At 40.3% G+C, this 26910-nt stretch overlaps 1 protein-coding gene across 10 annotated transcripts in view; it reads right to left on the bottom strand.

Moving 5' to 3' along the window:
• The window catches only part of ntng1a (netrin g1a), a 107708-nt gene that overhangs the window by 20396 nt on the left and 60402 nt on the right, over window positions 1–26910 (bottom strand). For all 10 annotated transcript variants that reach the window (XM_051411148.1, XM_051411147.1, XM_051411149.1 and 7 more), the window contains exon 4: window positions 9702–9874. In XM_051411148.1, the coding sequence (XP_051267108.1) occupies window positions 9702–9874 (173 nt within the window). The remainder of the gene's footprint in view (window positions 1–9701; window positions 9875–26910) is intronic.

Below are 26910 nucleotides of genomic sequence, written 5' to 3'. Positions count from 1 at the left end.
TGAACCAACCGGAAATTCAGACTAAAACAATTTATTATAAATATTACGCATTGATTTCACAGAACAGCTCTGTGACATTGCCTTGGTGGCACTCTTTTGGTCCGTCTTCCAATCCTGGATGCAATCAGGAGTTTAGGATCACATTAGCGGCTTTTTCCTGTTCTGGATTGGGTTTTTACACTATAGGAACCCCAGCCAACATTATCCGTGATAATGTCACGTTTAGTAAACCTTGTGGTTAGTCCTCATCCTAAAAGCCCTAGTAAAAACACATGTATGTAGCCATCATATTTGATCATGTAAAAAAACATTAAATAATTCAACCAACTCACTGGCTAATGGCAGCTTTATCCTGCCAGCGACAGTTCGCGTAGAAATGCGAAGCCTGCTTTTGTCTACCACTGTCTGAAATCAAGGACCAATTGTTTCCAAAATTAGTGGTAAGTGGTAAATCTGTCCCAGTAGTATTATTATAAACTGCATAATGTGCTGAGAGAGAACAGAAAGCTTGACGGGAATAAGCACCAGTAACTAGAGAGGGCAGGACTTTGCAAACAGCATATTATGTATCTATTATTAATTATATATTATAATTATGTAATATGTAAAACAGTAAAATGTGTAACCAATCAATCTGGATTATTATATCAGATATGGACACGATTATCATCTACTAACACTTGGGCTACTGCAAACTCTATTTATGCACACACTGCCGATCCAAACATGCACTATACAAGGTTCCTCCAGTTACTCACAAAGTCAAAAATGTGAGACTGCAAGTGTTTTAGCTCTGTAACTGAACTGTAAAAGGTGAAAAAAACACAATAACGCAGTGCTAAAAAGGGCCTGGTAAAGTAGCTGACAGAGCAATAATACATAAGCGCTATCTACATCTAGTCTGGAAGATTAGCAGGGGACTCACTACATTAAATGGAAAGGGTTATAAATATAAAACCAGAGAGAGAGAGAGAGAGAGAGAGAGAGAGAGAGAGAGAGAGAGAGAGAGAGAGGTGACTTGCTGTTGTTATTGTAAGTTCAAACTGTAAGTTCACAGTTTGAGAGGAGAGAATATTCTTCATCACAGTGTTTGGAGAAAATATTCAGAAAGTGCTGCACTGTACCAACTGCATATGCCTGTTTGTCTTCAGCTAAATGTCAAAAACACATTAGCAATGTTGCTGTTACTTGAGTCCACACGCTTCCAGTACATGTTATGAACAAGACATTTATTTACACATAAAATACTTTCTGCATAAAAACTATCTAGCTTATGATGCCTTAATAAACTCCTCTATTTATGATACATTACACTTTCCTACACAGTTATGTTAATATAATGTGCTTTTGACGTGCATCACGTTCTAGTCATTTTGACTACTCAGACAATTTGTCTAGTTCGGGGCCAAATAACCTTTTCCTCCAGGTCATGATTTGGAACTCCAATGGCCTGTCAGTGCAATTATTCGCCACTTTATGAACAACCTGTGGGGTTAGAGCAGATGTCCAGGATCCCATGTCGGGTCATTCGATTAATTTACAATCACCGTCATTTCCAATCCCCTTCACCTGCCTGGGCCCGCCATTACAGGGCACGGCTGCAATCTAATTTTGTCCTATCGCACAGGAAGAGCATTAGGAGCTGCTTATGTTGACGGTGTGCTCCATTGATTTTTATGAGTTGTGCAGGGATCATGGTTGCGAGTCGCTGGGTGGTGAACATGATCTCTGAGGGGTGTGTGCGATTCACTGAACATGATCCGTGTGCATGTGGGTCGGCACATGCGACAGAGCACACACACGCGCACACACAGACACAGAAATGTGGGCATTAAAATACAGTAGTGAGCCTAAGTCATGTGGGACATCAACTGATTTACAATAAATCTCATTTCACAGCGCAGTGTGGTTACAAGTCCCAGTGCTTGTTGTTCATCCTTCACTGGTTCAGTTCCAGTTATGTTGTCAACCATCCAAGACCATTACTGTAACCTTGCTAATGGATTATCAGAAAGCAATAATAAAATGTTCTCTCATGGATCTAGGAGCTTCAAATCTCTGGCATACATCCTATTTTGTCACTAAGCAAGCTGTCAAATATCGGACATAAAATTTGCCATAGCTTATGGTTCCTCGATTCTACTGTTAAGAGCACATTCAGTTGTTGGTGTGGAAGTATGATTGTGTGCCTTTTGTTTTTTGCGTGTGTGTGACTCTGGGTGTCATTACATTGTTTCTGTCAGTATCCATTCTGCTTTGACCTTCGATGTGTCTCACCTGTTTACCTTGGCACTACCTGGACTGCTCTGGAAAGGGGCTTATCTACTGAATTTCCACCGCAGGCAAAGTTGGTAATTACTTTCTCTGGCTGCCATCGTTTTATAGCAATCCATCATTATCTGGAGCTCTTTGGCTATATAGAGCCCAGTGATGGTGACAGGCATTGCTAACTGGTTAGTAGCGGAAAGGCTGCCAAAACACAAGCACACGGCATGCTGACTTGATTGAATTCCTCAGGAGCAAAATTACGGCTTGCCTCGCCGGAGTGCCCGGCTCGCTTGCTCGCTCTCAATGTGTACATCTGAATTGAAGGTGGCAAGTCTTAAAGTGCCCAGGAGCCAAGTTGGAAGAAGCACAGTTTAAGATTTTAGGGATGAGGTGTACGTCGGTGGTGGCAGCAATGTGGGAAGGAGTTAAAAAAAAAAAAAAAAAATCTGGAGATGGAAGAAACAAATATTTGAAAGAAAGATTACCGTCACAGCTGCACAGAGCTGAGATGTGGAAAAGACAGAGTAAACAAGCTCGGTCTCTGGGGTGGTTGGGGGTGTTGTGGGGGAGAGAGAGAGAAAGAGAGAGAGAATGCGAGCATGAAACAAAATCAAGAGATGGAGCGAGAACAGGCGGAGGCAGAAGAAGAAGAAGAAGAAGAAAAAGAAGAAGAAAAAGGTGGTGGGGAGGTAGGGCAGCAGGAGCAACAGAATGAGAGGATGCAAAACAACAGGCGATGAGTTTAACGGAGAAAAAAAGAAAGAGAATGGCGCTAAAATGGAAATTCAAATAGCTCCAGAAAAAATAATAAAAGCCTAAATGAGTGTGGTGCTGCGTGTGTGAGAGAGAGAAGGTGGAAGTGAAGCTATGTGTGCAGAGCATGTGTGTGTTTATGTGTGAAGATGAATAAACACATGGCACTAATTGAATACACAGTATAGCTGTGAGCCTGATGAAAAACACTCCCATTTTACACAGATCAGTCTGTCTCACCAGCCTCACCGTATTAAGATTTAAAGAGCAATGACACTCAAATTAAATGCCTTCTTTTTATCAGGCTTTTCAAAAGCATCAAGCATTCATTTTGTCGACATTCTAGATGGAACACATTTATTGGCCCATGTGTAATGTGATTACAGTAGTGCTTTATTGGAGCATCATTAGTAAAGTAATCTGATTACACTAATGCATTAGTTACTCATGTGCTACCCAGGGCTCAATAAAACATGCTTTCTCAACTGGTGGGTCACAACCACTCATTCTAAAAAAAATCAGCTTTAATGTCTGACTTTTATTTTGACAGAAACGCGTCCACAAATGTCTGTTATGTGTTTTGCAGTTAAGCCGTGTGAAGTTAATTTTATTAATATTCATAGGTATCAGCAGCACACTGTTGTGATGTTAATACTCAGTTTATTATTAGAATCATGTGTACTGATTGCAGGGATGAATTAATCTGTGTATATATATTTTTTTAAAATATTTTGTGTGTATACTAGCTGTATTACTACTCTAAGTGTGTGTGTGTGTGTGTGTGTGTGTGTGTGTGTGTGTGTGTGTGTGTGTGTGTGTATAATGCCAGTCATGGCAGTGTGAGTTTATGTGTTAGTATGCAAGGCATTCGAATCTAACAACACCTTCTCTGAATGCAGTGATGAAAATATGTCTATATTTTATGTTAAGAAAAGGTCCTGATGACATCGTATATGTGTTTGCTAGCCTATTTGGAATTTAATGACCAGGGGAAAATTTGTGTGCCGAGGTGAGACCAGTTGAGAACCACTACATTAAACCATTTCATGCATTTTTAAGATGGTTTTGTGCAAACCATACAAATTCCAGTCAAACCACTGAATCTCTGTCACTGACATAATATAAGGAACGTGTCTCAGAAACCCAATATAAGGAACACGTCTCAGAGACCCAATATAAGGAACGCGTCTCAGAGACCCAATATAAGGAACGCGTCTCAGAGACCCATATACAGTAATAGTTGTTTGTGTTCCCTAACAAAAGAATGAGATTTATTCTACAGTGGCATTATCCGCTCCTGTGGGACTTGTGTTGCCATTGAAATATGTATAGAACCCTACTTCCTCTGCACAAGAGAGAGCATTAATCAGACAAATCTAAATGTATGTATGTGTGCAAATAAGTACGAGGCACCCTGTGTGTATGTTTTGTCACATTTCCATGATCAGCACCTCCCAGTTGGATGAGAGGACTAATAATAAGACTGTAGCATCTGGCAGCTCTGCATTAATGTACACTAATTAGAGAACAAGAGCAATGCAATTTGTAAGTAATATAAATTAATATTTGTGGCTGGTGTGACTGTCAGCTCAAGATATGATAGCACTTCTTTTCATTTTCATCCGGGACCATGAAATGCAGGGTTTTCAGTCAGACAGCGGAGGGCTAATGTTGATCTTGTCTCCAGGCAGGGGATGAATCATTACAGTGAAATCCACTGCGTGTCCAGGCCTTTAACTGCTTTGATCAAAGGAGATCCATAAACTTTAGCTGGCTTCAGCTAAATCTGAACAAGGGTCTCTTAATCCTGCCCTGACAAGGAAATCTATTCAGCTGCAAATGGAACAAATGAAGACTTAATGTCTAAAAAGTTTCTGAAATTGGGAGAAATTTTAATTTTACTGGATATTATTATTTGCAAAATTAAAAAAAATGAAGGCCACATTTTCAGTACTACACAGTTCAAATAGATGGACATATTTGGATTAAAGGACATTTCAAGTGTCAAAATACTGGCACCAAAAACAGCCAAACATCATACAACAAGAAACTCTTCTGTTCAGCCCTAAACAAACTATTTAGATTATGTACATCATGTACAACTGTGCAATCATTATAACAAAATAATGACAGCAACGGATTGGAACGCAACACTTGAACATTTACAAGGCTGTCACCATGCAGCAAGGTCATCCTCCTCTTATACAACTTCACTGCTTATGTCACCATGTAAAAAACAGGTCATGACCTTCAACAGCTTCTCTCTTTCTGTTCCCACAATCTCTCAGCTTGTCTTTCACTGGTGATCATTTTCTACATTACCCTGGATGGATCTAATTGGATGAATGACTATAAAGTTGATCATCTGCAGTGGGATTTGGGATCACTGCAGTTAATAAACTGGTTAAGCAGTTTTAAATGACGAAGCTCCCGTCTCCTGGATTAGCTGACTGATGATTTCAGATGTCACCCAAGACGTACATTTGTTTTTGGAAGGAAAATGCATTTATTTTCTTTCTTGCCTAGAGATAGATGAAAAGATCAATGACACTCTCTGTACACTAAATATTAATCTACAGCCAGGAGACTTGGCTTAGCATAAAGACAGGAGCCGAGATTTCTTGGAGTTTGGTACAACTCCCGGGAAAGAAAGAGCACAGGACATAATCCTCCTTAAAACAACAACATGTCCTTTTTACACAAACAAGAATGAAATCTAAATTAGTGAGCTTTAGAGGCTTTTTTTTAATTTTGGACAGAGCCAGGTTAGCTGTTTCCCCCATTCTTTCTTGTCGCCTAATATTTAGCATACATAGACTGTGGTGGTATCTTTCCTACTCTCAACTTGTTTTGTATTTGATGCTTTAAGATTAGGTATATGCATGCAGTCTCATTGCTTTCCGGTATCTGTATGTTTGTGCGTGTAATAGTTTGATGGGTTGAAGCTACTTGAAAACTTTGTGGAGATTTCCGACTGATCCCATAGACACCCAGTATATCTTCTTTAACCATAGACACTGCAAGCAGGCACACAGGATGCAAAAAAATAAAAATAAAAAATCTCCAAATCCAGTTATTTATTTAAAGTGCATTTAAGGATTTTCCTCCTTTAATAAAACATTCAGGATACATTTTTAGTGTTTGAAATCAACTTTTCAGAGGCCACCCATTACTGCCGCCCTCCACCGCCGGCTCCTATCTCCCTCAGCATCCTCAGCCCTGCAGTGAAATGAACTGCCATGGTTAATTCTCAAACTGATCCCTCTCCTTCTGTCTCCACAGAGGGAGGAAGCGAGAATGAGTGAGGCTGAGAGACGAGTGAGGGCGGGTGGGAGACATAGATGGAGAGAGGGAAAGCGAGAGAGACAGAGCCACCCCAGAAGGCTGAGTTAGCTGTGACAGAGAGTGATGCCCACTTCCCCTCCCTCTATCTTCGCCATCCTTTTCTTTCATCATCACTTTTTAAATCCTGTTCTTCTTCCTTGTGCCATTGTAAGACGAAATATCAGCCCCCCCATCCCCTCCGCGGATGATGATTCATCGATCCTGTTATCGCATCAGACGACTTGATGGGCATAGTAAAAAGAAATTAAATCTTAATTAAATTTTCATCTTTGACAAATTTGTCTCCGAAGAGCTGCCATATGCTCACTGGGTTCGAGGGAAAACACTGAGGGAAGGAGACTTTTGGAATTGGTGTTGAATGGGCTTGAAAATTACAAAAATCACAAGGTGCATTTTTCTGTCAGCCTTGTGCATTTTTTTTTCTATTCAGGAGGGATAGCCTTGCATTCCTATAGATTTTTCACAGCGTTATTACATTATGGATTTTTTCCCCTCCAAGACAAAGTATAATAATGCACTTTATACTAAGACTGTTTTTCATCACTTGCAGGGCAAAGGGAGTGTGTATGTGTTTGTGTAGTAGTTATGAATGTTTGTGCGTGAATGCTTTGAGGAGGGTGCATGGAGGTCTGGATGAGCACCTGTGTGTGTGTCTGTGTGTATGTCACCTTTTTTAATAATGTGCTGTCAATCTGGGCTCTGGGAACGGCCATTTCACAAACCCTCCCTAAGTCTCATAACACGGATCCTCTGGGAGGGAGAATAAGTCATCAGCCGGTGGCCGAGAGTCCTCGAGCGCCGTCGTGAAAGGCAGAAATCACAACGGATGCAATAAGGGGACAGGGCGGGATAAAACTTGGGCTTTCAAATTAATGCCAGCTCACTCAAACTTATAGCACTGCCGCTCATCACGCTCTGCTGGCTCAGCTGATGTATGGCAGGCAAACTGGCCCGGACAGGGGTAGGATGACGTTGACAATTTTTATGTCTGTTCAGAGTTCATCTATTAATGAATTCATTCATTTATTAACTGACAACTTATCTGCCCCCTAGTGGCCATTAACAGTCATTGCAAATGTTTACACACACAAGGCATTGGACCTGGATCATAGTTTAGCTCCTCACTTCAGTGCCACTAAACTACTGTACGTAGGGACTACTGTGTGACACTGTGTCCTTGTTTTGTTCATACCCCAGGAAGAGCAGCTGTTGCTTTTGTCTGCTGGGGATCCAAATAAATAATAAACAGCAAGAGTGTGGGTATGTGCAGTAGAGAGAACCTAGAGGAAATAGAGAATATGATATATCCTAATTTTGCATGGCTTGTAAAAAGGCAAGTTTATCTGTATAGCCCAACAATGGGCTTCATTCAAGACAATTTTTAAATGCTTATAGTACATTTTACTCTCCTCTGGGTTTATTCATGTTCAGGATTGCTAACTCTTTAAATTACTCAAAGTTGTGCTAAATTGCTCGTTTCAACTTGATGAAAGCCACCTGTTCACAAGTAGGTGTGCATTCTAGAGATTTAAACATATCTCATAAGGGTTCCTTCCCCTCTCTATTCATACGAGTGGTTCTTATGGGCCTGTTAAACCCAGTGAGACAAAGGTTCCCACCACAGCCTTGGCTCCAGAACAAGACAGTGAAAAATTCCTCACATGCCATGACGTCATCACAAGACATTAGACAAAAAGGAGCTGGCCCACTTTCTTCAGCTCAAGCAGGAGTAAATAATTGGTTCTATCCTACATTGCAGCTGCAGCTGGAGAACATTATTTATTAACTCTAATACATTTAGTGTATTAGTAAAGCAAAGTGTGTCCCTACATTAACAGGCACTTAAAAATAATAATAATGCAAGATTGCACAGTCAGCTGCTAGTTAGAATGAATGGATACATGGACTCATGACAATAAGCCACTATAACTCCACACAGGTGTACTATAGGTTTATTGTAGACCATTGTGTCGCTACAGTTTTATTAATAACATCCCCTTTGTACATGCCATTTTTCATACAAAGACTTTGTCAAGAGTGGATGTCAAAAATCTGGAAAAAAGTGGGAAAGCTTTCTGCTGGTAGGCATTTCTAAATCATGTGTTGTTACTGCCAGGAGCAACGGCTGGCATAAGGCCACTTATTTTTAACCTAAACTTCTGAAATCCCAAGGAATTTGCAGATGACACAGCCTTTTTTTTATATTTAATGAACAAGAAAGCAGCACAAAAAAGTCTAATCTAAAATCTAATAGCATGGATGGTCCATGGTGAAATAATGAACAATCACATATAATAATTTCTGTTCATTAATATCTCCTAAACGCTGTTCTCAGTTACTACAGCTGAGGCAAAAGTTTCATCAAAGCAGTGTTTATTTCATAAGATCTAAAGTGAACTCAAATCCTGACCCTGCACACTCAGTTTGTTCACACACAGACGAGAGAGCGTGCCTGGTCTTTTTCTTTCGAACCACTGACTTGATGTTGTGGGTGTTTTGTAAAGGATAGGAAGACGGTAACGAAGAGTGAAGTCAGACACAGGGCATCTGCTGCTGTAACTGCTGCTTACTCTTGTTTTGACACGGGGGTCAGGTAGACAAATCAGTTCCTCACAGATAAACCTACTACACCTACTGTATGTGCTGTTTTTCAGTCCGCCGATTCAACTCATAAACTATGCTCAGAGATTAAATTCTGCGAATAATTTTGATGTATTTAGAGGCTCTGCTTTTAAGAGTGTGATTTCACTATGTAGGCTTATTGCCTGCCAACAACCGCTTTAGCAAAGTTTGTCATGAATTTGCAGATTGTTTGTGTGATTTATTTGTTGATTCCAGCTACTTTTGAGAAGATTTTCATGTCAAAATATCCTTATTTCATCAACCCTAGTCACAGCTTTGTGATACGTCAGAGGGGCTGAGATGTTTTTTAATCTCTTCTGTTAAATTACATTCTGGTCTTTGGTTTGGACACATTTGTTTCCACAGGACATGACAAATCAAATACACAAAAAGTTGTATGGTCCCCACTGTATTCCCTTCTCTGCCTTTTATCTCATTGAAGCATCTTTAATTGCTTCACATTGCTTTGAAACCTCAATATATCACCATTAATGTGGTGACTGTCAGAACTCTCTAAGATGACACACAGGATACTGCTAATTGGGATTCAGCTTTTATCATTTGTCTGTGTGGATGCCTTTGTTATTTTGATTCACACGTTCATGGGAAATCTCCATTATTGTGTCCAGCACTTGTATTTTTGTCTATACTGTGAGGTGACCCATCCTTTTAATTACTCAACATGTCTGTGGTGTGTGTCTGCGTGTACTCACAGATATTAGCCGTGCCCTTGGGGATGGGCAGGTAGGAGCCAGCACTCCATGCTCTCCCCTGGTAATTCCTCTTACAGCGGCCACAGTCAGGCCCGGTGGTGTTGTGTTCACACTCGCAGCTCAACTTCTCTTTGTCATACACACAGCTGTTGGCGTGAAGGTTGCACTTGCACCTGTCACAGAGGGAGAAGGGTGGTCGGAGGATGGGGGGAGGGAAGGAGGAAGGGAGGGGGTGGAGTTGAAAGAGGACAACCACGTCAACATGAGTGAATTTTTCCAGCACTGAATGATACAACAGCCAGCTCTTATTGTGCTGGACAATGCGGCTGAAGGGCAGCGTGTCCTTGACTAGTGGTGGCACTGGAACACAGTCAGAACGACTAAAACAGTTGCTTCCTTAACTTCAAGAGGAGCTGGTTCAAAAAGAGTCAGGCAATTGCACGAACAAATCTGGCATCATTATTTCCTCCCCTTTCTTTCTCCCTCCCCCCTCCGCTCGGGACGGTAGCTCAGTTTTAATTGTCCCACTGGAGGATGCATAATTGCGGTAAGGTCACAGTCGATTGGCGAGGGAAGATCAGGAGGGAGAGAGGGACAAAGAGGTGCAAGGGGGAGGTTGAGGAAAACAAGCCAAGTTAAATTGTGGAACAAGCACTGGGAGAATGAAGGCAGCGAGGCTTGGAGCTCTGCAAGGCGATGAATGGCCCAGAGTTAGCCAGAGGGCAGCATGGAGCAACAGCACGGCTATGTTCGCTATGACAAATGAATATGAGATGAGATCTCAGAAGCATATTTTCAGTTTGGAAAGAGGGGGTCCCTAAAGGTGCACTAAATCCTCACTCACATCCTGCTCACCAGAATCTTCATTTAACAATAAACTCAGCAAATTCATTTTCTGTTGCTGCTAGATGAGCATTGAGGGGATATATACCTGTTAAATTAATTTATGATCCTCATGCAGCATAAAGTACTCTGAGGAAAATAGAGAACTTTGAATTGCTAGACTGCTTCTTGAAAAACTTTGCAATAGAGAAAAACATGACTGAGTGACTCCGCAAAGGTCGTGATGAAGCTTTGTGACAATGCATTTCAACAGTCCAATGGTTTTTTATAAACTTTATTTAACATCAGAAATAGGAGAATCTTCTTAGCCCATAAACAGAGGAACTGAATCTTCCTTTTTTAATAAAAAAATTAAATTTAAAAAAATCTACATTTCTTCATCTTGTTTGTACGGTAGCTGTCTGCCTTAATTGTGATCAAAATATATCAAACTTCTGTTCCTTTTCACAGTGTTTCACATATTTTGTCGACCCATTGTCTATTTCCTGCCATAGTGGTGTACTAATAGAGAGTTTAGAAAAGAACTGGACTCCAATTACTGCTTTACATCTAATACTGAAATGTGATTGGACGTACTCGTCAAACATCAGCAAGAGGATGCTTGATTGTAAAAGTCAACCTAACAGTTTCCAAAGCATGAGTCACCCTGATCCAGTCCCAATGCCAGCACTGGCTAAAACTTTAAATAAAGACTGGAAATCAGACTTCCAACAGGCATGACTCATCGTAGATTAATGGAGCCGTGGCTATGTTTGTATATTTGATGGAGAAAATGCTGAGAGGCAGACACAATTGTAGTATTCAAGCATGTCTCCTTCCTTTGTGCCTTTTAATTTAGCTATTTTTATTCATATATTTTTGCTAAGACCCAGGTAGAAGCATCTTTCTATTCGTTTCTACGGTAGAGAAAACGAGGCGGAGGGAAAGGTGTTGAGGAGGGAGATGACACAGATAGACACAGATAGGCTCCACAGTTGTGCTCACTAACGTCTTAGTGAGACACTCCGGTGACAGCTGGCCTGTTTCACCCTGCCCATTCTGCTTTACCACAGCTTAGCTTGATCCTTGAATAAATATAATAATTTAGAGGAAAAGCACAGTCTTAAATCACTGACCAGTCCTTGACCCTGATACGGAACGTTTCTGCTATTTGCCCCAAATTCAAGGGCTGGCTTGGGTTGTGGTCTATGTTTTAGATCCTGTTCTCGGTAGATTCACAAAAAAAAGAGGCTATTATGTCATCTTCCACTTGCTCCACTATGCCTGTCTAAAGTAGAAATGCCCAAAGGAATAATAATTTCAAATTTTCTGTTATCATTATTATTATTACATTAATATTTCTCTGTTTAGTATTAAATAACCTTGTCATAATAACTTTCCTGAATAGACTTCTGATCCATACAAACCCTATATAAATCCTATCCAGAGGGCAGGCAAACCCACAATTGATATCACATGTAGACCTCTTCAGACTCACACACAGATTGGTGAGTGCCAAAAGTGCTGCGACCTTGCCAGAAGTAGCCCAATACTGTTCAAGGATATTTGGGCCTTGTTAACTATCCCGAATGTGTTTCCTGTGTTCCAGATTAGTACAGTGCAGTGCTGACTGTACTGTATATTTACTGAAAGTGGTTGAAATTTGTAGTTAAGTATTTAGGCCATGTTTGCGATGTATAAGTGGGCCACTTTAGCCTCACACCAAGATTAGCCAGTGCTTACTGTGCCATTTCCTTGCCCAAACTGGCCCAAATATGTTTTAAGATAAGTGGGCCATGTTTGCTGCATCACATTAGGGCCACTTTCGTATTACACCCAGATAAGCATTTGTCGACTGTACCACATCTTTGCCAAAGATGGCCCACATTAGTTTTGTGATATTTGGGCCACATTCACCACTTACCACATCACATTCAGATCACACATTTGGGCCACTTCAGGCTCTCATCCATGCCGGATCATTGCCAGAAGTGGCCCACATGCTATCTGGGTTGAATCTGATATGGAAGCCTGCTCATTTTAAAGACCACCACAAACAACCTACAAAACAATTAAGCTTCTAATGAGCCGCCTTCCGTAATAGGGCAAATTGGAGATATAGCAAAGCACTTTGTAACACAGAGAGAGCTTTTAAAAATGAGCAAAGTTAGATTATTTGACTCCATATTACCGTCCATAACGTTACAAAAGCATACGACAACAATGTGTAGTACGGTTGGACAGATGAATCATCCTCCTAATAAAAGATTGATGAGTATGTTTCTCCACAAATGAAAAAGACATCAACAAACTTTGACTGAGTTTTCCTCGTGACTGTGGCTGAGCCAATGCAAATGCACATGTTGCTGGCACAAGAGTACAAGTAGCATGACATCTGCACATCACCACCATGTCATCGCCCTATGGGCCACCCTACATTAGCCTGGTTCTGCAATGTAGGTTTTTTTTAAAACTCCCTAATCGTTTTTACCCAGTTTTAGCAACACAAACTGTGAGATCATCCTCACTCTGTGTCTTGTGTGAAGCATTTAGATAATATAATAATATAGTACTGACCATAGAGCTCACTAGTTCAGATTTAGTGTTGAGCAGTAAGGGGTTAGGTAAGTGGGTTCCAGTAATGTTTCATATGATGACTAATCGACTATTGGCTTTATCTAATGACTACTAGTCGACTAGGAAAGTCTTGAGTCGGGGGGAGCCCTACTGTTGATAGTCAGTAAATACCTCCAACATGTAGACTGGCTGCTTGTAAAACCACAATAACTCATTTTCTATTTATTCATGTTTTAAAAAGCCAACAGAATACATGCCTCAAAAAAAAAAAAATGTAATGAGTAAAGCAACAAATTATGGATCAGGCGTAGCCAATTAACATACATTCTGTGAATAACTAGCCCAAGTTGTAAGGTAAAAGAGGGAGCACTCTTTAGCAACACTACGAACACGGGTGCACTAAGTTTTTGCAATTTAACAGCACCAACAGAGGTAAATCAACTTAAGTTGCCAGAATCTCCCTGTTAAACATTTCATGCATATGATATTTTTCAAGCTTCTCAACATATTAGTTCTGATTTGGGGCATGCAGCATTTGGAGTGTGTAGCTCAAAATTGATAAGGTGTTCACAGAAGACTATACCTGTTGTTTGATAATGTCAGATACTTTTGTAATCAGAATTTCATATCTTATGCTGTCCATCTCATTTTCAGGGGCATAGCTACGGGATGTGAATAGTTATTAGGATGACACTCAACACTGTATAAACTGTATATTTGCCTTCTGAGCCAACAGAAGCTGATACTATGAGTTTTAATGTTGAAAGATGACCCTACACGTAAATGATTAGGGAATTTGAAAGGATTCAATAAAATGGATTCAATAAAAATACTTTCCCCATCCCAATAATAATATTACACTTAGTAATTGGTTTGACATTCACAGCTGCTTTCTGTTGCCTTATCTAGGTAATGAACCTCACATGTGCAACTGTAGTATTTCTAAAGAAATCTTTTTCCTTTCACAACCACCTGTTAAGAGCCTCTCATGGAGTCCACTTTAAGCTGTTTGACTGACATTCTTTTGTAAAACTGGAAAAATCTTCAGCAGCTATTATAGTAATATCCAGTGGACACTGAGATCAAGTGGGATTGATTGTGAAAAAGTGGTTTGAGTTGAGTCAGCATCCATTAGTAGCTAAAATCAAGAATGAAGTCCTTCACAGACCTGTTCAATGTGCCTTCTTTCCTCATCTGTAACATATAAGTCTGCCTTGTTAATGTACATATGTGTGTGCGTGTGTGTCTCTGTGTGTGTAAGATGAGTGGGTAAGGGATGTGGTGTTAAACGACTTCACATAGAGCCCTTTCTGGTTTAACCTTCAGCTTCTTTTAACCTCGCCAACATTTTAATCAGCATCCAGAAATGATAGCGCCGCCGGCATAATCATGGAGACCGCCAGTGAAGCCCTGAGGGTCTCATACCCACCAGTGCTGTTGTGCTGCCAATCAGCAGTGGCTCCTGCATGTGGATACCAGGGGAGGCTGGCTCACCGCTGCACCAGCAACAACAGCTTCAAAGAAGGAGCCAAGTAAACGTGTATTTAACAGCCTTTTAATAGCAAATTTCCTCCAGGGTTCCCCATGCGGACAGTGCTGTGTCTACATATTCTATTGGGCCTGCTTCACTTTGAAGGCTCTGTGGGTTTCCTCCTAACTTTCCATCAGTCTTTGTATCATTCTTCATCATTCATTCTTCATCATTTATTCTTCACATCTCTCTTCTGCATCCAGCTATTAGCCTGTCATTTTAACTGCTCTAGTATCTCCTATTAATAAATATTCATGGACCTAAGGCATCTTTGTTTTTGTGTGGTTCTCTCAAAGTGATATTGCTCGAGGCATTATTGAGTGTGCCAGCTACCGCCTGTGAGCTAAAGGTCCTGATATGTATTCATAAAATTACCCATGAGGCTGTGAGCTCAAATTGCTAGACTGGCAAAAAAAAAAAAAAAAAAAGGGAGAAAAAAAAACCTTGACTGAAGTTTTGATTCCATTTTGTATGAGAGAAAGCGGCAAACATATTTGTATATCTGACTAGAGTTTAAAGTTCTCCTTGAAATGTGGGAGACAGAAGATATTGTTGGGTGCAAATTTATTATATTTCTTTATCCTGGTGGAAATGCGAGCAGTGCAGCCCGTTGAGACTTAGCTTACCTGGAGCAGTGTGTCTATGACCTCTGCAGTAATGGGATTCTGATTGACACCGTGGGTGCAGACGACATATTGCGCCTTCCCACTGATGATGCTGGCAACAACAAACAAAAACAAAGCAACCCAATGCCCTGTTTCTCAGACAAAATGCCCTTTTCCTTTCTATCACTTCAGACATTATCTACATAATTTCATTCAGCCAAGTTCATTCCCAGACATTGCTTCATTTTGCTCATTGCGGCTTCAAAGCCAAAAGTATCAGCCAGTAATTAATAATAATTATCCGCAATCCAAGCCTACAACATCCCTGACGCACAAAGCTGCTGATCCCAACAAATTGAGCAGACTAAACATGGTCCTTAAGTGGGTTAACTAAGTGAAGCAATTAAATTTCAATCTAACGCCCAGGTGTTTTCATACGCAAGCCAATTGGGTCAAACACGGTTAATAAACGCTTTTTTTTTTTTTTAAAGCTCGTGTCTGCATCCAGTGTCTGCTGTGTCGGCTGACAACACACCAGGGGTTGCGAGGGGCGGGCAGCGGGGTGGGGGAGGTGGCGAGGGGCGGGCGCTTCAGAGAACACTCCGGCTTAATTATGTGTGATGAAAATGAAATAGAAACACAGGAGTGGCTGATAAAAAGGCCTTGAGGTGTATGTGTATGTGTGTGCGCAGGTGATTTGTTGTCATCGGTGGTATGGATAATTGCACAACACACGCACAGAATGAAATTTACTGTACAATATATTTGTACCACCTGATCTCCCCAAACACACACACACACGCACACGCACACGCACACGCACACGCACACGCACACGCACACACACACACCTCTACAGAGACATACACCACTCTTCCCCATTGACATGTAGTTTGCAGCTGCCGTCTGTATTGGCTTAAAACAGATCAGCCTGCCTGCTAACGTGTTACCTGCTAATTGCCTCCTCTCCCTCTGTACCCCCCGGCCTGCAGTGCATTGTGGGAAGTGGAAGGAGTGAAATCTCAGCACCAGCTCTCCTGGGATTGACCTGAGCCCCCAACCTCCCCCTAATTATATCCTTCTTCTCCATCCCTCCTTCTCCTCTCACTAGAGAGTGGGCAGTTAGAGAAAAGTGGAGGCTGTGGTGAAAAAATCATGACACATTCTCTGTATCACTCCTCTCTTAAATGTCAATTTTTGTTTCAATTTGTTGGCATGAACATATACCTTTACAGAGCCTGCATGAAGAGATATTATAGGCCTATTCAGTATACATACAGATTTCAATGTATGTGACACAATTCTGCACAGCTTAAATGAGAAGTAACAAATATAGTTGGTACATTAGCTCAGGTACTGTTTGAACACACTGTTAGACTTCAGTTTGACTTTTACATAGAATACGCTGGCATACCCTTGTGAGTATTTAGTAATCATATGAGAACATCTCCATCATTTGTAACTTCCACATTTTGGTCTTGTGAATGTGCTTATGACAGCTAGTACTTGAGGTCAAAGAAAAAGCAAGAAAGATCACTAAGAGCGGCCAGGCTGCGCAGATGGGGTATGTGTATTTTTTAAATTTGTATTTTTAAACAGATGCAGGGTCAGCCCTATCACATTCAGTCCTGTTTTATTCATTCTCCTAGTTGGCGAGCAGAGAGAGACACACAAGAGAGAAAGACGCTGCAGGAGCTGGTTCCAGGCCAGAAAGGGCAGCGCTGGGAAACAGTTTCCATTACCTCTGCAACATACAATAACAAATTACTTCATGCAGAGGAGTTAAGTCTAAGAAGCTACAGTCACAACTGGGTAGCTGCACTGCCTGACCGTGCTCATATTTGCAACAGTACATATTGGAAAAGTGATATGCTTAAGTAGCCAATTAAGCCTTGGAGTGGCACACACAGTGGTGACCCAGCTGCTGAACTATGCCAGCTAGCTTAAAAACTGCAGCACTTTAAATTATTTTAATGATTGTTTTTGTGAGCTGATGAATGGTTCTCGTTCCTGTTGTATTGTCCTCAAAATAATTCATAATGAATCTAAAATATAACAAGATCTTGCCAAACTAAAATGGCATGACAATAACTGTCTATCTTAGCAGTTCTACTGCGTCTCCGGTTCCCTGCATTGAGGTAAATGTGCCGCCTGCCTGCATCAATCCGTCCGGGCCATCCATCTATCGAATCCTCAGCATTACTAATGTATGGAGTTGGACATGCTATCCAAGCAAGAGTCAATCAAGAGGTCTTTACTGCCTGTGACATGCCAAGCCAGTTCAATAGAATCGACATGCTGGGCCTCACTGATACTGCTCTCAGCTAAAGACTATTGGCCGTGGATCCGGCAACACAAAGTGCACTGCGAAGGAGTGAGAGAGCTCCATCACTGGAGGATTGTGGCACACAGATTCAAGGCGAGGCCAGGTGGAGAGGTGATATTAAGCGATCTTGTCATTTCATAAGCGACATCACTGATTGGAGCCCTTAAAGGAAGTAACTCCCCAAAGATCTTGCAGCATTGATCGGTTTGGGTCGGTAGCTAGTCCGCAGATTGCAAGAGGTTAGACTGCATTTGACCTCTCTTCTGTGTGTGTGTGTGTGTGTGTGTGTGTGTGTGTGTGTGTGTGTGTGTGTGTGTGTGTGTGTGTGTGTGTGTGTGTGTGTGTGTGTGTGTGTGTTAGTGTGTGTGTGTGTGAGGAGAGAGAATGTGTGAATGCGCACAGAAAGAAAGAGAGCATGGGTAATGTTGGAGCATAAAACATCTGCCTCATACACAGCCACACATTTTCACAATAATAATCTAATATTTTTGCACAAATCGGTCTGTTTTGTACTCAGTATCACCAATTAATTTAATCATTTTTAATCATAGAGAAAAGAAAAGATTTATTAGTGGTGTCACTATTATATGTCAAGCGATCTCAAGCAGTGAAATAACACCATGACATTAACTGAATAACAGGAAACGTAGTAAAAAGATAAAAATGCCTTCTGTTATTTTGTTGCTTCTTGCTAATGCCAGTAGCCATTAAACTTTGGCAACCCTCATCCTTGTTACATAATCCCAATGTCTGGGGCAGACATATCCCATGGCTACGCCCACCAGGGGCCAGAATCTGAGACCAGGGTAGGGACCAAAGAGCAGGTGTAATTACAGTAAATGCTGGCAGTTTCCCAGCTAGCAGAGGGGTTAACTCTTAAACCCCGGGCGAGGGTCATTAATAACTCGGGTAGTAACCGTGTTCACTGTTGTGTTGAAAACGTGAGCCCTTGATAGACCAGAGGGGGCAATGTTTCCACTAAATTAAATGAGAGGCTGCATAGCCTCCTGCTGAAATTGGAAGGAGATGTAAAAAACTGCTCAAAGATGTGTGTAGGTGTGTGTGTGTGTGTGTGTGTGTGTGTGTGTGTGTGTGTGTGTGTGTGTGTGTGTGTGTGTGTGAGAGAGAGAGAGAGAGAGAGAGAGAGAGAGAGAGAGAGAGAGAGAGAGAGAGAAGACAGATGAGCGAGAAGAAGTGGGTTTGTGTGTTTACACATCTTAATTTATTTGTGGCAAATTCTTTGGTTCTTATTAGTCAGAAATAATGTGTCTATACTTAATATGGGTTCATCCAAATGTTTGTGTAGGTAAATGAAAGAAAATCAGTGCCACTATAAACAGCATGTTGGTTTAATGTAAAAAGTACTGGAGGTCATTCCTACACTATGTAAGTCCCCAAAACAGGAGGGAAAAATGGAAATCAATACAAATGATCACAATAGATTTATTGTTGCAGCAGGAGAACTGTATTTATGAATTAACATCTGGGAAAAGCAGGTGCAAAATTTGTGGCATAGTTATTTTATTGAGTAGCCAGAGAATAAGAGATAGAGAAGAGATTTATAAACAGAGAGGAATAAAAGGAAAAGATTAGAGAAGACATTTCAGTACCAGCTATATTATAATATAGTCTGTTAAATTGACAGAAACAGAGAATATCCCTGCAAGGTAAAAGAGACACATTAAGTGCACTTAATGGGAGCTGTCCATTCAGCACCACAAACCGCAACACAAGCCAACAGACCAACAGTACATTTATGGTCAAATTTAAGTTAATTTAGTTATTTAAATTTTTGAAATCTAATTTCAAGGAGGTCCTCAGACAAGCCTTTAATGAGCATATTTTATAATATATTTAAAATGAACCAAACTTTTTACCTGCTCAAAATTGTTTTTTTTTTTTTAAATACAAGTGATGGATTATTTTTACAAATGGTCATTAAAATTGATTTATCACTGCAGACTAACCGCTGCAGCAGGAGAATTGTATTTAATGTATTTGTATTTAACATCTGGGAAAAGCATGTGTAAAATGTGTGGGATATATTTGTTTTATTGGGCATAGAGATGCTGTTCTCATCATTAACACTTCAGTACCAGCTATATTGCAATAAAATCAAGTTAAGTGACAGAAACAAAGAATACTGCAGCAAAGAATAAGATGAAGTGCAATTTACAGGAACAGTCTGTTCAACACCACAACACAAGCCAAAAGAGGAGTAAAAGCAGTCTGATCTGTCGTTTTACAGCAGATATTTTGTCAAATCAGGGACACGAACATTTGCAGCCTAAAATATGTTTGAAAATGTAGGAATCACACGAAAATTCTATATAATTTTTTTTTGTTCAAGGAGTCTTTTTAATTAAATCACTGACCTTTTTGTGGAGTGCTGACAGCCATATTTAAGTAATCCACTCACCAGCCTTCCTTCTTGCACGAAGCATGTGTCATTAAAATTCCAAAATATGCTTTTAAGCAGAGCTTTTTCTTTTGCTCAATTTCTTTACAAAAAGTCACTATATATGTCTTAAGGTTGCAGTCCTTAAAATTGTCATCATATCAAACCCAATTTTTGATACTATTTTGGCTGCCATGTTTCCTGCTATAGACATCAAATATATCAACACATATTATTCTGTTTATCTCTGTTTACAGTAGTAATGCAATGTCCTTGGCAGAGTCTGCCATTCCCACACTGGATTCAAATGGCATGCATATGCACCAGGGATTCATAGAAAATGACACATGCATGTACCAGATTCAGAAGACAACAGTAACACTGGACTCAATATGTCGTATGACATAATTCATTCGACTCTTGAGGTAATTTGTGGACAGTTCAGTAAGTCAAACCTAATGAACTTTGCCCAGACTGTCTAATCACCATCATCTAGCATTACAATCACCATCATCTCCGTCATCACCACAAATCACCATTGAGTCATCGTGCTCCAGTAAGTTACATTACCTTGCTAGAGGAGCAAAGGTCTGGAAAATTCAATACAGCACTTTTCCTTTGTTTGATTGTTATTCTTCTCCTCTTTTGTCAGTTGCAGCTCTATTGTATGCTCCTGTTCTGCTTGAAGGCTAAAGCACCGCCGGATGGCCATACATAATGAGCGCCTGAATTCATTGTTCTCTGCAAAAGATAACTCGCTCAGAATCGCTTTTCATGACTCAATGATCCCATTATCAAGCTGTTTTTATTCATCACTCCCTGTCGTCTTCAGATCAGAATCAAATATCTTGCTTGGGGAGGTTACCACATCAACTCTGTCATTGCATGTGTGTATTTGTGTGCATACGAGGTGAATTAGACAAATAGAAACAGTATGATGACGCTGTCAACACTTCTCCCTCTGTTAGAAATTCTCTATCTGCTTCAGCTCATGAGTGGGAAATACTGCCATATGGTGTTTTCTTCACTGACGAGGCTCTCTTCTCATGTCACCCATGCCGATATGGCTAGCTCAGTGGGATGTCTGACTGCTGAGACGATGGCCAATTCTTTTTGGTATTTATGATTATGCACTACTTAACAACTCATTACCACTTTCTTTCACCTAAGTCAAGGTGAGCCCTGTAGTTACACTTGAACTTTTGAGTTGTATTAGCAGTTAGCAGCTGTATTACATAGTTATGAGTTTATACTGTAGCTAAGAACTCTTCTAGGAACATCTTTTTTTGCCTAATATATTCTTAATCTACTGTATTGCTTAACAAGAAACCCTATTTCCAGACAAGAACGTCAATATTGGACAATCCCGCAAAAGCCAGGATTATTAACGTTTTTCTTTCTTCCTTTTGTTTTATTTTTTTATTTGTAGAAATCATATGGTTAGGGTTTTGGAAAGATTGTGGTTATAGTAAATAAACTGTTAAAAAAAGGTTGGGTACACATTTGGTTAAACTTACAATACCAGAGATTTTTGGACACTTCGTGGTAGCTGAAAGAACTGTACACATTATATTAAAATATCATCACCCTTTAAGTTTATATAGTGAACTTGTTAGCAAACGGTTTACAGATTTAGCAATCCAATATCAATATCTGGTTCTTTAGCTGCTAAATGCTCCACTGTGTTCACCCACTTTGTCTGTTTGCTGTTTTCTGCTGAGCAGGTAGCGTACAGTTAGAGGTGGGCGATATATATCGTTTGCGATAATATCGTCATTGTTGTTTTGACGATGTGCAAATTTCCATTATCGAGTATTTAAATTACTTCGACAAAAACAATGAAACGCCCGCGGAAACTCCTCACATCCATTAATACACGGTGCAGCAGCGCTCTCTACAGCATGGCAGGATTCAGTCACACAACTAGTGGGCCTACGTGATCACATGACATGATCACGTGACCTCTCGCTAGCATCCTCCTTGCAACAGTTTAGCAGCGCGTTGTGATGATAGAGAGAAAATGCAAACACCTCCAGTCCCTGAAGTTACCGGTACTTCAGATGATTTAGTGCCGAGACGTGGGTCCTATGGGCTTCAGCGTTCAGAGCGCTAAGCGCCTTCAGCGGTAAAAAGATGTCAGCGGAGACGGTTTTTTTTAGCGCAGCGCTCAGAGCGCTTCAAGTTGAAATCTGTTCAACTTTTAACACCGCTGGGCACTCGGAAAATGAGTTTTTGAGCTCTCTCAGCGCTGTAAACGCGTTTGGTGGACACAAGTCCAGCTCAGACAATTCTAATCACATTTTAAAGGATATCGACTGATTATCGTTATCGCCAAAATCCCAAAAAATATTGAGATATTATTTTTTGCCCATATCGCCCACCCCTACGTACAGTAGGTATTAAAAGCTTTTTCACTGAACATAAAAGAGTGAACAGTGAACTAAAACAGGGGGGAACTACAAAATCAAGAGATTATTCTGTGTGGGTTTGTCATTACAAGTGACAGCTGTTACTATAAACAATACTGATTATAATGGCTTTAAGGTTAGGGATAGATAATTGCTACAGTTAATAAAAAATGTTAACTGTAAATCTGTGATGGGAGATATAAATCTACCTCCCCAATGTCCTCACCCTTACTGTTTCCCTCACTAAAGGGCACACTACTTCCTGTGTTGGCACTGAATATTTGCATTGGACCTAAGTAGTGAGGTGTGAAATCATCCAATATGGAGAGAATTCCTAGCAATACTGGGCTGAAACAGGAGGAGGTTGAATTTCAGTGCAAATGGAGCCAAAGTTTTCAGAGCTGCTGGCAAATGGTGGAATGGACAATGCAAAAATGACTTTTAACATGTTCATATTAAGGTAACACAAAGAGCAAGATCTTCTTCTATCATAAAGCAACAGTGATCAGTAACATTGGCACTGTAGAGACTGTCAATTCTCTCTGGCATGTGATTTTATGTGTGATAAATACAATTAAATATGAAGGAATATATTAGTTTAAAATGGTATACATGATGCTTATTCAAATGAAATTCTTCCAATTATCTTTCACTAAAACTGTATTTAGTGTTTTATGTTTTTCCAGATGGCACCGACTATGCAAGTGTTGCCAACATCTCCCCCAATCTCTACCAGTTACCGAATCATCAGTGTGGTGGTGGGGGCTGCAAGTGAAGGAGAGGTCAATGAGGAGATTAGTCATGAAACCCTGACAGGAGGGCCCATTATGAGGGCGGCTGTAGCCGACAAAGACGGGGGGGAAGACATGCCGAAAAAGGCCTCTCCATTAATAAAATGGGTCACCACATGAATGTTGAATGTGCTCTGTCGACAGTGAAGAAGAGAAAAATGCCTCCAATATGGCTGGTTTCTGCGCCCGAGACCCCTTTCTGGCACAATAGAGGAAAATTGGCTTCCCTAACTTGGAGAAAAAAAAGGCTTTATGAGAAATCAGATCGGAAAATGGCTCATTGAGATTGTCATGGTTTTAATCTAACTCCATGGTAAACAGTTGGTGATTAATCATTTGGTTTGTATGGGGGCATTAATGTATGGTTCATGACAGGAATCAAAGATGCTGCCTGCATTATCTGTAGATGTGTGTGTGTGTGTGTGTGTGTGTGTGTGTGTGTGTGTGTGTGTGTGTGTGTGTGTGTGTGTGTGTGTGTGTGTGCGTATGTGGAGGAGGATTTCTGATTGAATTCCTGCTGAACTAGATTTGGATTTATGGAATAAAATATGGGATGGATATTGCCTGGAGGATATGCACACACATGAGATTCCATAAACACAACACACAAACCTAGCCTGAGATGCAGAAATACTGTATATGATGCCACCACATCCCATATTTAGCAGTGAAGGGCGAGTTGTCTCGTCATGCGGAGCATATCTCACCCAGCTGTGCAGTCTTCCAGTCAAAGACATAGATCCAATTTGTTGGAGCCTGTGCTGGTTACTAATCATTGTAAACCTATTGAGAGAGAAATCAATGCACAGAATATAAGATGTGCATTATCAGCAATGCAGCACTCAATAAGAAAACCAGTGTATCAAGTTGAAGAGTAAACTTCAGCTTCTGAAGTGAGAAATGAATGTTTCTTCATCCCTGAGAACGGGAAAGGGATTTGTTGAGGCGACGCGCCTCCTGTCCTCTGCTCTGCTGATAAAATCTTCATGTCACTTGTAGCTTTGCTCCTCATATCTCTGGCCTTGGTCGATTCCTCTGGCCTGTGATAAATAGTAAGGGATTGGCTTGTACACCTTCTGTGGGTTCAATGTCAGTGACATGGTGGCTTATCACTTGATTTTATTTGTACATAAGGCTTTCAGTGTTCTTGATTTTATCTCACAACTGAGCTGTTCTGTACCATTTATACTGTGCCAGGATATATTTTTTTATGTTCTTCATCACTGGGAAACACCGGCATCAGTTGCACGTTGACATTTTTTTTTTTACCCTGTGGAGTTTCTGAAAATTAATGGCGCCATGGAGTGATGTTTTTATGAGTTTTTTTAATTTTACACTATTCTGCTAAATAACAGTTAACATAGCGCTTACAAAGGCAATGAGGGAAAACACTGCAAGCTAGTAAATAATGCACGTCGTCATGTCACCATCCACTTTAAGAACGTAACGTAAAGAAGAAACTACAGTGGCCACGAAACACACTAAAACACAAATGCACTTAGCCAATATTTGGTTTGTCCGTTCTGGGCTACTGTAGAAATATGGCGGTTCAACATGGCAGCATCCATAGAAGCCAACCTGTGGAGTTTGTAGGTATGAAAGGCTCATTCTAAGGTAACAAAAAACACAACAATTCTTATTTTCAGATGATTATACACCCTTTCTGTCAATAGATCCTCCTTAATCTTACACACTGGAGCTTTAAGATAGCTGTTAATTTAGAGCTTTGAGAAGTTACAACTTACTACTGCTAGTATTAGAAAAATAATTGTATTTATTTATTTAAAATGAAAAAAAAAAATCTTTTACTTGTAGATGCAAAATGTATCTCAAAACCAACCGATCTGGGAACCACAGCAATCTGCTTCTAAAGTCACCATGGATTTTAAAAGTTTGCCACTTTCACCTTCCCTCACACAAATTACGCCTACAGAGGCAGCCTCCTTTATAAATGCTGCTTCAGCTGCAACAACTTCATTCAGACAGTAAACAACTGAAAGCAAACACTCTGCTGTTTGTGTTATGAATAATAAAAAATTAAATATCATGGGCCTCATGAAAGTACAATAGGTTTAAGCTGGATTGTCTTTGGAAAGGGGCAATTCAGCAAACAGAGACTAAGCAGTCAAAATCTATCCTTCTTTCATCCTGCCATTTGTATGTGAGAGTGGTAGGCAGCATGGGGAGAGACAGAGGAGGTTTAAAGGCAGTGAGAAGAAAAAGAAAAGGTTGTTTATACATGGAAATAGTCTAGGACTTAAAAGTCCACCTTAGCACTCACACTCATATTCACCTTCTGAAGACACGCAGGATAAATAAAATGTGCTACTCTGACAGATACTCTTTAACACTGAGAATAAACTTTTTGTTTGTTGTAACAAAACATTCAAAATTCAAGTGAATTCAAATATTCCTCTCATAACTACAGAACACTGCACAACTTGTTTTGCTTCACAAAGAATTTCATTTTCATTGGATCCATGTTTTTCCTTTTTTACTTTTATCCACATTGTGCTTGGTCTGATCATGTGATAGTTTTCCAGCTTCTAAATACCTGGAAGTAGCAGTAGTACAAAATCACACTAACATGGCACCCAATGTACAGTATGACAATTGGTGTAGAACATTAAATGCTTATTTTCTCTAACTTCCTTACATGTGCTTTTTATGCCTTAATGTCAGGTAAGATTAAATTCTTAAGATCTATTTTTCACATAAAGTGCACTGGATCTTAAACAGGCATGCAAATTTGAAGTATAGGAATAGGTTGAAAATGCAATATATTGTGTCACATTTCAGAAGTGTGTAACTACAAACGTCTTTCAGGAAATAATGTGCTAATCTTTGTATGATATGATCACTCTAATTCAAACAGACCATTTGATGTAGGAGTTACAGGTTATGAACAATTCAAACTGTGGCCAACAGATAATATGCTGCAGCTGTAAGATTATTTTAAACATAACGTTAATGTAGTTTTTGCTATATTTTGGTCTGATGGCCAATCACACCAAAGGATGTCAATGCAATGACTTCATATCAACTATTTATTCGATTGTTCAATACGGTGGTAATACCGTAGTATGGCGGCGCCACTGTAGTATTACAAGATCAGTCTAGCTGTACTAGTAGATATGTGATGATCATAAGATTAAGAGCTAACATGCTGATGTTTAGCAATGCTAACCGTGGCCACAACAGTTTATACTGTTAGTATGCTAATATCAAATACAGATGCGAGCGGTGTTCAGTTAGTTACAATCTGAAATTTCACCATTAGATGCCACTAAATCCTACACACTGGCCCTTTAAGAGATTACAACTCATGCTGCGGGGAACACCGAGGCCTGGCCATGGCAATCCATCCAACAGACATTTTGCTCAAAACTCCAAATTTCAACCTCATGGTGAAAGAGTAGAGTAAAATTCAGGGGATTACCAAACTCATTAGGATTCATTGTCTAGACACTACAGACATCTGAACCAAATTCCATGACAATCCATTCAAAAGTGACCACAGTGGTGGACCGACTGGCTGGCAACGCCATCCACAGAGCAACACTGCTGCAAGGGCTAAAAATGTAGCCAATCTCATTAATGAGAGCTAATTAAGCATCTGAACCAAGGCTTGATTGACAGCAAAAAAGTCGGCACGCAGAATATGTTTGTCTCACCATCCAGGAATGTGCCTATTTTCGAACCATAAAGGACACAGACGTGGCAACGATGGTCCAATGTTGCCAGCAGCCAT

Source organism: Dicentrarchus labrax, unplaced genomic scaffold (genome assembly GCF_905237075.1).
Source record: "Dicentrarchus labrax unplaced genomic scaffold, dlabrax2021, whole genome shotgun sequence".
Taxonomy (NCBI): domain Eukaryota; kingdom Metazoa; phylum Chordata; class Actinopteri; family Moronidae; genus Dicentrarchus; species Dicentrarchus labrax.
This window is presented reverse-complemented; position numbering and strand designations above follow the sequence as displayed.